The sequence below is a fragment of the Oncorhynchus gorbuscha genome, linkage group LG24 (assembly GCF_021184085.1).
Source record: "Oncorhynchus gorbuscha isolate QuinsamMale2020 ecotype Even-year linkage group LG24, OgorEven_v1.0, whole genome shotgun sequence".
Taxonomy (NCBI): domain Eukaryota; kingdom Metazoa; phylum Chordata; class Actinopteri; order Salmoniformes; family Salmonidae; genus Oncorhynchus; species Oncorhynchus gorbuscha.
The window spans coordinates 62,144,249-62,156,748 of record NC_060196.1 but is presented as its reverse complement, the minus strand read 5'-3'; the positions used below and the strand labels follow the sequence as shown (position 1 = coordinate 62,156,748).

The window sequence follows — 12,500 nt, the reverse complement described above, 5'->3', positions numbered from 1 at the left end:
TGGGCAGTGAGCACATAGCCTGTCTTCTCTTGAGAGCCATGTCTGCCTACGGCGGCCTTTCTCAATAGCAAGGCTATGCTCACTGAGTCTGTATATAGTCAAAGTTTTCCTTAATTTTGGGTCAGTCACAGTGGTCAGGTATTCTGCCGCTGTGTACTCTCTGTGTAGGGCCAAATAGCATTCTAGTTTGCTCTGTTTTTTTGTTAATTCTTTCCAATGTGTCAAGTAATTATCTTTTTGTTTTCTCATGATTTGGTTGGTTCTAATTGTGTTGCTGTCCTGGGGCTCTGTAGGGTGTGTTTGTGTTTGTGAACAGAGCCCCAGGACCAGCTTGCTTAGGGGACTCTTCTCCAGGTTCATCTCTCTGTAGGTGATGGCTTTGTTGTGGAAGGTTTGGGAATCACTTCCTTTTAGGTGGTTATAGAATTTAACGGCTCTTTTCTGGATTTTGATAATTAGTGGGTATCGGCCTAATTCTGCTCTGCATGCATTATTTGGTGTTTTACGTTGTACACGGAGGATATTTTTGCAGAATTCTGCGTGCTGAGTCTCAATTTGGTGTTTGTCCCATTTTGTGAAGTCTTGGTTGGTGAGCGGACGTCTCTCTCGCTCTCGCTCTCGCTCTCTCGCTCTCTCTCGCTCTCTCTCTCTCTCTCTCTCTCTCTCTCTCTCTCTCTCTCTCTCTCTCTCTCTCTCTCTTTGTCTCTCTCTCTCTCTCTTTGTCTCTCTCTCTCTCTGTCTCTCTCTCTCTCTCTCTCTCTCTCTCTCTCTCTCTCTCTCTCTCTCTCTTTGTCTCTCTCTCTTTGTCTCTCTCTCTCTCTCTCTCTCTCTCTCTCTCTCTCTCTCTCTCTCTCTCTCTCTCTCTCTCTCTCTCTCTCTCTCTCTCTTCCTTACAGTCTCTCTCTCTGTCTCTGTATCTTCCTTTCTGTCCCCGGGTGTCACACTCTCACCCTTTTCCGGGTGTATACACAGTAGTCATGGTTACACCCAGTTATTATCGAAGTTGAATCTGACAAAGGAAAAAATTCCCTCAATCTCCCTCATCTGTCTGTCTCTGCATGAATAGTGTCCGTGTGTATTTACAGTAGATACAGCCCAACCCTCCTTCCCCTCCTTCCCCTCCTCTCCTCCCAGACGTGCTCGGTTCAAGCGCTCCAACAGCGTGACGGCCAGCGTCCAGGCAGACCTGGATCCAGAGGGGGGTTACGCAGGCCTCACCATCGCTGTTCCTACCCAGGATAAGAGTCCCCAGTTCGGCTGCTCCTTCCAGAGACACTCCTCAGAGCCAGGGCCAGCCGACCAGTACGCAGAGTACCACCGCACGGTCAGTGGTGGGGTTAGTTAGTTAGTTAGTTAGTTAGTTAGTTAGTTAGTTAGTTAGTTAGTTAGTTAGTTAGTTAGTTAGTTAGTTGGTAAGTAAATGAGCTAGTTGATAAGTTAGCAGTTAGTTAGTAAGTTAGTTGGATTGCAGTTGGTTAGTTACGTAGTTGGTTAGTTGGTTAGTTTATTAGCAGGTATTTATTTAGTTAGTTAGCAGTTAGTGAGTGAGTGAGTGAGTGAGTGAGTGAGTGAGTGAGTGAGTGAGTGAGTGAGTGAGTGAGTGAGTGAGTGAGTGAGTGAGTGAGTGAGTGAGTGAGTGAGTGAGTGAGTGAGTGAGTGAGCTAGCAGTTAGTTAGTTTGTTTTTTTGTTAGCAGTTAGTTAGTTTGTTTGTTTTTTAGCAGTTGGTTAGTTAATTAGTTAGTTAGTTAGTTAGTTAGTTTGTTTGTTTGTTTGTTTGTTAGCAGTTAGTTGGTTAGTTAGTTTGTTTATTTGCAGGTATTTGTTTCGTTAGTTAGTTAGTTAGTTAGTTAGTTAGTTAGTTAGTTAGTTAGTTAGTTAGTTAGTTAGTTAGTTAGTTAGGTCGTTAGTTAGCAGGTATTTATTGAGTTAGTTAGTTAGTTAGTTAGCAGTTAGTTAGTTAGTTAGTTAGCTGTTAGTTAGTTAATTCATGAGTTAGTTAGTTGGTTAGTTTATTAGCAGGTATTTATTTAGTTAGTTAGCAGTTAGTTAGTTAGTTAGTTAGCAGTTAGTTAGTTCATTAATTAGTTAGTTAGTTGGTTAGTTTATTAGCAGGTATTTATTTAGTTAGTTAGCAGGTATTTATTTAGTTAGTTAGTTAGCAGTTAGTTTGTTGGTTGGTTGGTTGGTTAGTTAGTTAGTTAGTTAGTTAGTTAGTTAGTTAGTATCTATGTATTTAGTTAGTTAGTTAGCAGTTAGTTAGTTCGTTAGTTAGTTAGTTGGTTAGTTTATTAGCAGGTATTTATTTAGTTAGTTGTTAGTTAGTTTGTTTGTTAGTTGAACTAGGACAACTCCAGCTGAAGTTGAAGTTCTAAGAAACGTTTTAGAGAAGGAAAAATCTAACTAGGCTTAGCCTACGCTCGCAAACAAGACAATGTCTGGAAACAACAGCATCGACGCGGTTAAGCGAAAGATTAAAGTTTTACAGCAACAGGCAGATGAAGCCGAAGAAAGTTAGTTAGCATTTTGTTGGTTAGTTAACTAGCTATCAATTAGGTAGATAGTTAGTTAGTTTGTTAGTAGCAGTTAGTAGTAGTTAGCATCTCTAGCTCCTGCATGAGGATAATATGCAACGCCAGTTTGGCTGCTTTATGTTTATTATTTTCAAAGAACGTCTCTACTTCCTGTCCTCTTCATCTCCATTGGGACTTCAGTACATCATTAAAGGACTTATCTACTTCCTGTCCTCTTCATCCCCATTGGGACTTCAGTACATCATTAAAGGACTTATCTACTTCCTGTCCTCTTCATCCCCATTGGGACTTCAGTACATAATTAAAGAATGTATGTACTTCCTGTCCTCTTCATCCCCATTGGGACTTCAGTACATCATTAAAGGACTTATCGACAATTGAAGTCAGAGGATTACATACACCTTAGCCAAAAACATTTTAATTCAGTTTTTCACAATTCCTGACATTTAATCCCAGTAAAAATTCCCTGTTTTAGGTCAGTTAGGATCACCACTTTATTTTAATTATTTATTTCAGCTTTTATTTCTTTCATCACATCCCAGTGGGTCAGAAGTTTACATACACTCAGTTAGTATTTGGTAGCATTGTCTTTAAATTGTTTCACTTGGGTCAAACATTTCAGGTAGCCTTCCACAAGCTTCCCACAATAAGTTGGATGAATTTTGGCCCATTCCACCTGACAGAGCTGGTGTAACTGAGTCAGGTTTGTATTCCTCCTTGCTCGCACACACTATTTCAGTTCTGCCCACAAAGGTTCTATTAGATTGAGGTCAGGGCTTCGTGATGGCCACTCCAATACCTTGACTTTGTTGTCCTTAAGCCATTTTGCCACAACTTTGGAAGTATGCTTGGGGTCATTGTCCATTTGGAAGACCCATTTGCGACCAAGCTTTAACTTCCTGACTGATGTCTTGAGCTGTTGCTTCAATATATCCACCTAATTTTCTTACCTCATGATGCATATATTTTGTGAAGTGCACCAGTCCCTGCTGCAGCAACGCACCCCCACAACATGATGCTGCCACCACCGTGCTTCACGGTTGGGATGGTGTTCTTCGCTTGTAAACCTCCCCCTTTTTCCTCCAAACGTAAAGATGGTCATCATGGCCAAACAATTCTATTTTTGTTTCATCAGACCAGAGGACATTTCTCCAAAAAGTATGATCTTTGTCCCCATGTGCAGTTGTAAACCATAGCCTGGCTTTTTTATGGTGGTTTTGTAGAAGTGGCTTCTTCCTTGCTGAGCGGCCTTTCAGGTTATGTCGATATAGGACTTGTTTTACTCTGGATAAAGATACTTTTGTACCTGTTTCCTCCAGCATCTTCAAAAGGTCATTTGCTGTTTTTCTGGGATTGATATGCACTTTTCGCACCAAATTACGTTCATCTCTAGGAGACAGAACGCATCTCCTTCATGAGCGGTATGACGGCTGCGTGGTCCCATGGTGTTTCTCCCAAGGATGAACCAGTCTATTTAAAAAAAAAGGTCTTGGCTGCTTTCTTTTGATTTTCAGAACCACTGAGTTTGAAGGTAGGACTTGAAATACATCCACAGGTACACCTCCAATTGACTCACATGATGTCAATTAGCCTATCAGAAGCTTCTAAAGCCGTGACATCATTTTCTGGAATTTTACAAGCTGTTTAAAGGCACAGTCAACTTAGTGTATGTAAACTTCTGACACACTGGAATTGTGATACAGTGAATTATAAGTGAAATAATCTGTTTGTGAACAATTGTTGGAAAAATTACTTGTGTCATGCACAAAGTAGCTGTCCTAACCGACCTGCCAAAACTATAGTCTGTAAACAAGACATTTGTGTGGTTGAAAAACAAGTTTTAATGACTCCAAGCTAAGTGGATGTTAACTTCCAACTTCAACTGTGCTTCCTGTCCACTTCATCCTCATTACATAATGATAGTCCCTCCACTTCTTCCTATTAACTTGCGTCGAGCAATCCCGTATCGGGAGCATAATCATAGCCTCAAACTCCTTACCATAACGCAACGTTAACTATTCATGAAAATCGCAAATGAAATGAAAGAAATATGTTCACTCACAAGCTTAGCCTTTTGTTAACAACACTGTCATCTCAGATTTTCAAAATATGCTTTTCAACCATAGCTACACAAGCATTTGTGTAAGAGTATTGATAGCTAGCATAGCATTAAGCCTAGCATTCAGCAGGCAATATTTTCACAAAAACAAGAAAAACATTCAAATAAAATAATTTACCTTTGAAGAACTTATGATGTTTCAATGAGGAGACTCTCAGTTAGCAAATGTTCAGTTCTTCCAAAAAGATTATTTGTGTAGGAGAAATCGCTCCGTTTTGTTCATCACGTTTGGCTAAGAAAAAACCCTGAATATTCAGTCATTACAACGCCAAGCTTTTTTCCAAATTCACTCCATAATATCGACAGAAACATGGCAAACATTGTTTAGAATCAATCCTCAATGTGTTTTTCACATATCTATTCGATGATAAATCATTCGTGGCAGTTGGGTTTCTCCTCTGAAGTAAATGGAAAAATACACGCAGCTGGAGATTACGCAATAGTTTTGACGGAGGACACCAAGCGGACACCTGGTAAATGTAGTCTCTTATGGTCAATCTTCCAATGATATGCCTACAAATACGTCACAATGCTGCAGACACCTTGGAGAATCGACAGAAAGCCTAAGCTCATTCCTGGCCAATTCACAGCCATATAAGGAGACATTGGAACACAGCGCTTTCAGAATCTGGGGCATTTCCTGTTTGAAATTTCATCTTGGTTTCGCTTGTAGCATCAGGTCTGTGGCACTCACAGATAATATCTTCGCAGTTTTGGAAACGTCAGAGTTGTTTTCTTTCCAAAGAAGTCAATTATATGCATAGTCAAGCATCTTTTCGTGACAAAATATCTTGTTTAAAACGGGAACGTTTTTTCATCCAAAAATTAAAAGAGCCCCCCCCTATATCCAAGAAGTTTATCAACAGAAAGTTACAATCTTCACTTAAAAGTATCCTCTCCATCAAACTAACTTGACTTGCTTTGAATTAAACCCTTTTATTCTTTTAGGGAGCTTAAGTCACAAACTTCCTGTGTTGAGTTGTTTTATGTTGAGCTAAGCCTTAGCTTGTCAACTAGCATAACTGGTTGTTTTATGTTGAGCTAAGCCTTAGCTCAGTAACTAGCATAACTGGTTGTTTTATGTTGAGCTAAGCCTTAGCTTGTCAACTAGCATAACTGGTTGTTTAATGTTGAGCTAAACCTTAGCTCAGTAACTAGCATAACTGGTTGTTTAATGTTGAGCTAAGCCTTAGCTTGTCAACTAGCATAACTGGTTGTTTTATGTTGAGCTAAGCCTTAGCTTGTCAACTAGAATAACTGGTTGTTTAATGTTGAGCTAAGCCTTAGCTTGTCAACTAGCATAACTGGTCGTTTTATGTTGAGCTAAGCCTTAGCTTATCAACTAGCATAACTGGTTGTTGCTACTGGTTGTCTCTAGGTGCACACCCAGGGCCAGTGGACCTACAGAGAAGACTATGTCCAGGATGGTTACGCTACAGACAATCACCAGATCCCCCCACTGCCCCCGCGGGCCCACTCCCCCCTACCCCTCGCTGCGGACCGTGGAGGCTGGACAGGTACGCCCCAGCCCTCGCTGGAGGGGGGCCCTCGGAGTCTGCCTGACTCTGGTCGCGCCTCGCCCTGTCTGAGAGACGGAGAGTTTTTCCTACGCCTCCTTCAGATGGAGGTGGAGAGGATGGAGGGATGGTGTCAGAACATGGAGAGAGAGGCGGAGGAGAACGAGCTGCCGGAGGAGGGTGAGGAAAGGGGAAGGAGGGGGGGGCATTGGATGATGGGTGGGGACTGTCAGAAAGAGGACTAAGTTATAGGAAATACGGACTGGTTTAAACCTCAGCTCACAAATTACACACGTTTTACTTTCTACTTCCTGTGTACTGACTCCCCCTCTTCCTGTTTCCTGTGTGTTTCCTGTCCAGTTCTGGAGCTGATCCGTAACGCGGTGGGCAGTGCCCAGATTCTCATGACCCAGAAGGTCCAGCAGTTCTTCCGTCTGTGCCAGCAAAGCGTGGTGTGTGTGTGTGTGTGTGTGTGTGTGTGTGTGTGTGTGTGTGTGTGTGTGTGTGTGTGTGTGTGTGTGTGTGTGTGTGTGTGTGTGTGTGTGTGTGTGTGTGTGTGTGTGTGTGTGTGTGTGTGTGTGTGTGTGTGTGTGTCCAAGGGGGAAAAAACTCATACAAGCAGGGACATCTCCCCACAAGAAGCCTATTTTAGGCTTAGGGATTAGGTTAAGGGTTACAATTGGGGTTAGGGGTTATGGTTAGGGAGTGTCTGTGTTCTCTGTCTACCTATGAAGAACTCATAGCCCTAACTATGGCCATTTATTCTACAGTTTATTCACAGTTTTCTCCTAACTGGTTCTCGTGATTCCCATCCTACTTATGAATTTTTAAAAATGACCCTTCCCTCCACCCCTCATCCCTCCAGGACCCCTCAGCATACCCCCAGCCCACCTCTCAGGACCTGTCAGGGCTCTGGGACCTGCTCCAGCTCAACATGGAAGACGTCAGGGTCAAGTTCCAGCACCTCCAGAGGCTCAAGGACTCCGGCTGGAGGCTTCCCCCAGACAAGAAGGTGAGAGCTGGGGTGTCGGCTTGACCCTGCTGCCTCCTGATCCTGGGTCATTCCCCAGAGTGTCAAGATGGCGGTGTGTCAGAGAGTGGCACAGATGGTGCTGCTGCCCCCGCGAGCAAGCCCTGGCTGTGAAACTGCACAACGTCATAAGAAATTGAGGAGAGAGGCTTTGAGCCGAAATGGCATTGAGCTCTAAAGCTTTGTGTTAGTTCTGAATGAAAGGAACTGAGCCTGTTTGAGCTAAAATGACTGAGTGTTGTTTCCAAGCTTTATGGCAATACTTCTAAAATGACTGAGTTGTTTCCAAGCTTTATGGCAATACTTCTAAAATGACTGAGTTGTTTCCAAGCTTTATGGCAATACTTCTAAAATGACTGAGTGTTGTTTCCAAGCTTTATGCCAATACTTCTAAAATGACTGAGTTGTTTCCAAGCTTTATGGCAATACTTCTAAAATGCAGTGCATTCAGAAAGTATATAGACCCCTTGACTTTTTCCACATTTTGTTACGTTACAGCCTTACTATAACATTGATTACATTTTCCCCTTCAAATCTACACATAATACCCCATAATGACAAACCAAAAACAGGTTATTTGAATTTTTTGCAAATATGCTAGTTGACAAGCTAAGGCTTAGCTCAACATAAAACAACCAGTTATGCTAGTTGACAAGCTAAGGCTTAGCTCAACATTAAACAACCAGTTATGCTAGTTACTGAGCTAAGGCTTATAATAATTAAATATTACATTTCGATAATTATTCAAACCCTTTACTCAGTACTTTGTTGAAGCACCTTTGGCAGCGATTACAGCCTCGAGTCTTCTTGGGTATGACGCTACAAGCTTGGCACACCTGTATTTGGGGAGTTTCTCTCATTCTTCTCTGCAGATCCTCTCAAGCTCTGTCAGGTTTGATGGGGAGCGTCGCTGCACAGCTATTTTCTCTCCAGAGATGTTCGATCAGGTTCAAGTCTGGGCTCTGGATGGACCACTTAAAGACATTTAGAGACTTGTCCCGACGTCACTCCTGCGTTGTCTTGGCTGTGTGCTTAGGGTCGTTATCCTGTTGGAAGGTGACCCTTCACCCCAGTCTGAGGTCCTGAGTAGATTTGTCTCAAGGATCTCTCTGTACTTTGCTCTGTTCATCTTTCCCTCTTTCCCGACTAGTCTCCCAGTCCCTGCCACTGAAAACCTCCCCACAGCATGATGCTGCCACCACTACCATGCTTCACCGTAGGGATGGTGCCAGGTTTCCTTCAGACGTGACGCTTGGCATTCAGGCCAAAGAGTTCAATCTTGGTTTCATCGGACCAGAGCATCTTGTTTCTCATGGTGTGAGTCCCTTAGGTGCATTTTGGCAAACTCCAAGTGGGCTGTCATGTGCCTTCCTTCTGGCCACTCTTCCGTTAAGGCCTGATTGGTGGAGTGCTGCAGAGATGGTTGTCCTTCTGGAAAGTTTTCCCATCTCCACAGAGGAACTCTGGAGCTCTGTCAGAGTGACCATCGGGTTCTTGGTCACCTCCCTGGCCAAGGTCCTTCTCCCCGAGTGCTCAGTTTGGCCCGGCGGCTGACTCTAGGAAGTGTCTTAAAATTCTTCCATTTAAGAATGATGGAGGACACTGTGTTCTTGGGGACCTTCAATGCTGTAGAAATTGTTTTGGTACCCTTCCCCAGGTCTGTACCTCGTCACAATCCTGTCTCGGAGCTCTACTGACAATTCCTTCGACCTCGTGGCGTGGTTTTTGCTCTGACATGCACTGTCAACTGTGGGACCTTATATAGACCGGTGTGTGCCTTTCCAAATCATGTCCAATCAATTGAATTTACCACAGGTGGACACCAATCAAGTTGTAGAAACATCTCAAGGATGATCAATGGAAACAGGATGCACCTGAGCTCAATTTCAATTCTCATAGCAAAGGGTCTGAATACTTATGTAAATAAGGTATTTCAGTAAAACAAATAAAACAAAAATGTGTTTTTTTTAAATTACAAATATTTTTTGCTTAGTCATTATATTGTGTGTAGATGGAACGAAATACACTGTGTTGTTTATTACATCTGATAGATTGTTTTTAGGAGAGACAGGAAGTTCTAAACTAGCAACTATGAGCTATTGTTCTTCCTCTGTTTATTCACATCCTGATACTGGTGTCTTTATTTGGTCTGAATATTCTGTCTTGTTTAATGGTTTTTACATCTCATTATCTGTCTGTCTGTCCACCCCTACAATCTTCTATTGGATCTTAATCATTTTCTCACTCAACCCTTTCACTCATTCTCCCTCATCTCCCTCATTATCCCTGCTCCGTCCTTCCATAATGTCCACCCCTCATCCCCCTCTTCCTCTCATCCCCCCTCCTCTCATCCCCCTCTTCCCCTCATCCCCCTCTTCCACTCATCCCCCTCTTCCACTCATCCCCCTCTTCCCCTCTTCCCCTCATCCCTCTTCTCCTCATCCCCCTCATCCCCCTCTTCTCCTCATCCCCCTCTTCCCCTCATCCCCCTCCTCTCATCCCCCTCTTCCTCTCATCCCCCTCAGGATGACAAGAAGCTTCCTCCCCCACTACCAAAGAAGCCAGCTGGGGGGGTGAGCGGCAGTCTCCGTGCCGACAGCGTCAACGACCTCTCAGTGGAACGAGGGGTAGGAGGAAGCGGAGGAGTACTGGTGATGGCCCGTAGCGGGGGTGTGGGACGGGCCGTGCCTATCCGGGAGAAGTCCTTAGACCTGGGGGACAGACAGAGGACTGAGGCACGCAGGAGACTGCTCCAGACCAAGAGGTCTTCTTCCTTCAGACAGAACTCAGCCACGGAGAGCGCCGACAGCATCGAGATATACATCCCAGAGGCTCAGACCCGGCTCTGAACATGGAGATACAGCCCTTTATCCCAGTGAACAGAACCGACCAGACGCCTGGGACAGCCTAAATATAGAGATATAGCTAGCTATCCCACCCTAGAACGACCACAACCATTAAGATCTACATCCCGGAGGCTCAGACCCGGTTCTGAACACTGGAACCAACTAAACGTGGAGATACAACCTATTTTGTGAGGATCCTAGATCAACCAAAACTCTCACTAGTTCCATGCACTGATCCCTCTCCCAATGACGATATAGGCCATACTGACTTTCTCAAGCCTTCACTGTTGGGGGATGCTGGGTCCCATCGTCATGCCATTCCAAGGACAAGGCAAGACAGAAGGGGAGAGCCATTTGTGCCCTGGAACTTTGAATCCCCAATAAACAAACACAAACAATCTGTAGTGACTACGGGATCACAGTTGACTCCACACACACATTTATTTCCCTCATCTTTAGTCGGAGAGAGAGAGAGATAGAGCTGTAAAATACAGTGACAGTCACTGAAAGGTGTAGTCATGCAATAGTAGCATGTCTGTGCATGCCTGTCCACCTATAGCGTAGCCTAGCCAAGCCTGGAATAGCCTAGCCTATCTTAGCCTCAGCTCATCTTAGCCTCTTAGCCTATTTTAGCCCATCTTAGCCTCTTAGCTCATCTTAGCCTCTTAGCTCATCTTAGCCTCTTAGCTCATCTTAGCCTCTTAGCCTATCTTAGCCTAGCTTCCATCTTCACAGGAAATAAGGGCTTCACAAATCTCAACCACTCTTGTGGGCATGGAGCAGATTCTCCCTCTAAATGGCCACTCCACATCACCCAAGGCTCTACATCAACTAGTTTGACGTCGTTTGGCTAGTTGGCTACATCCTCTGAAGACTGTGTTAATACACACTCACTTAACATTCAACTATGGATGCCTCCTCCTACACATGTCCCAGTCAACACTCATTCACCTAAGGTTTTATTCTCTCACGACTCCTTCCTATTGGCCCGAGCATCCATCAATCTACCAGCTGTCTGGGTGTCTCAGTGTACTGTTTGAAGGAGAGTGTGTTTTTCTTTTTTTTTTGTACATCGTTTTGAACGATGCTGTTCACCAGCTATCTAGTGTGGCACGGTATACTTGACAGCCAGAAAACATCACAAACAAAACAAAAAAACCTTGAAGCTGTTTTCTTTTTTTTTAGATAAACCTTCTGAAGTGTAAAAGTGGCTGATTCTTATTTATATTTTATTTATTTTTTTTTTCGAGTTTTTCAGAATATTGAAATTTCACAACAGGGGATCCTTTTTCACTGTGAGACAATGGCACCCCCTGGTGGGCAAATGAGAATCACAGAATCACTGTCAGAAGAGGAGGGTGTGTGGGGAATAACGGCCTCATAAAAACAGGAGACTTACGTAGCAAAAAAAAAAGTCTGATGTACTTTTTTAGATATATTACATTTCCAACAAAAAATGCTTTTTTCAAGATTGGTTAGACTAGCAAAATGGCAAAATGAATCGAAGAGCTGCCAAGGGCCCCAGGCGATTTCTCTGCCTGTCAGCTTCCTCCTCCTCAATGTAACTTCAGCACAAGACACACCCTTCCAACGGAGAGAGGGATTAACTCCTTTCACCCCCTCTCTCTCTCTCTCTCTCTCTCTCTCTCTCTCTCTCTCTCTCTCTCTCTCTCTCTCTCTCTCTCTCTCTCTCTTTGTATTTATTGGCATGGGAAACATGTGTTAACATTGCCAAAGCAAGTGAGGTAGATAATATACAAAAGTGAAATAAACAATAAAAATCTACAGTAAACATTACACATACAGAAGTTTCAAAACAATAAAGACATTACAAATGTCATATTATATATATATATAATATATACAGTTTCTCTCTCTTCCTCTCCCCCTCTCTCTCTCTCTCTCTCCTGTCTCCCTTTCTCTCCCTTTCTCTCTTCCTCTCTCTCTCTCTCTTTCTTCCTGTCTCCCTCTCTCTCCCTTTCTCTCTTCCTGTCTCTCTCTCTCTGTTTCTCTCTCTCTCTCTCTCTCTCTCTCTCTCTCTCTCTCTCTCTCTCTCTCTCTCTCTCTCTCTCTCTCCCTCTCTCTCTCTCACCCTTTCTCTGAGAAGCCTTGTCATATGTTGCCTATACAGTGAAATCCAGTCTAATTCACTAAAACCTTCCTCTCCAGAATCTTTTAAAACATAATTCAATGTCCCTTCTCTTTTCCCCTCTAAAAAAAGAGAATTGGAACGAGGGACGGAAACAGAGAGAAGGCACAGTACCATACTGTAGGCTGGGTGGGTCACATGGTCTTATCTGTCTCCAATAACAAAGGAATTATTGATGAGTTTTTTTTTGCCTGAGAACATTTTCAAGGGGCTCTGAAATACTGTGGATTTGAAAAAAAAAAAAAACATTTGAATTTAAGAGACAAAAACAGAAAAGAAAAAAAATATATGATTTCCCTCCAAGCCG

At 43.3% G+C, this 12,500-nt stretch overlaps 1 protein-coding gene across 1 annotated transcript in view; it reads left to right on the top strand.

Moving 5' to 3' along the window:
* The window catches only part of LOC124012988 (disks large-associated protein 3-like), a 314,578-nt gene extending 302,944 nt beyond the window's left edge, over positions 1 to 11,634 (top strand). The window contains exons 10-14 of the mRNA XM_046327092.1: positions 1,135 to 1,324; positions 6,030 to 6,348; positions 6,529 to 6,620; positions 7,034 to 7,180; positions 9,724 to 11,634. Coding sequence (XP_046183048.1) covers positions 1,135 to 1,324; positions 6,030 to 6,348; positions 6,529 to 6,620; positions 7,034 to 7,180; positions 9,724 to 10,047 — 1,072 coding nt within the window. The 3' untranslated portion in view covers positions 10,048 to 11,634. The remainder of the gene's footprint in view (positions 1 to 1,134; positions 1,325 to 6,029; positions 6,349 to 6,528; positions 6,621 to 7,033; positions 7,181 to 9,723) is intronic.
* Positions 11,635 to 12,500: the final 866 nt, after the last annotated feature.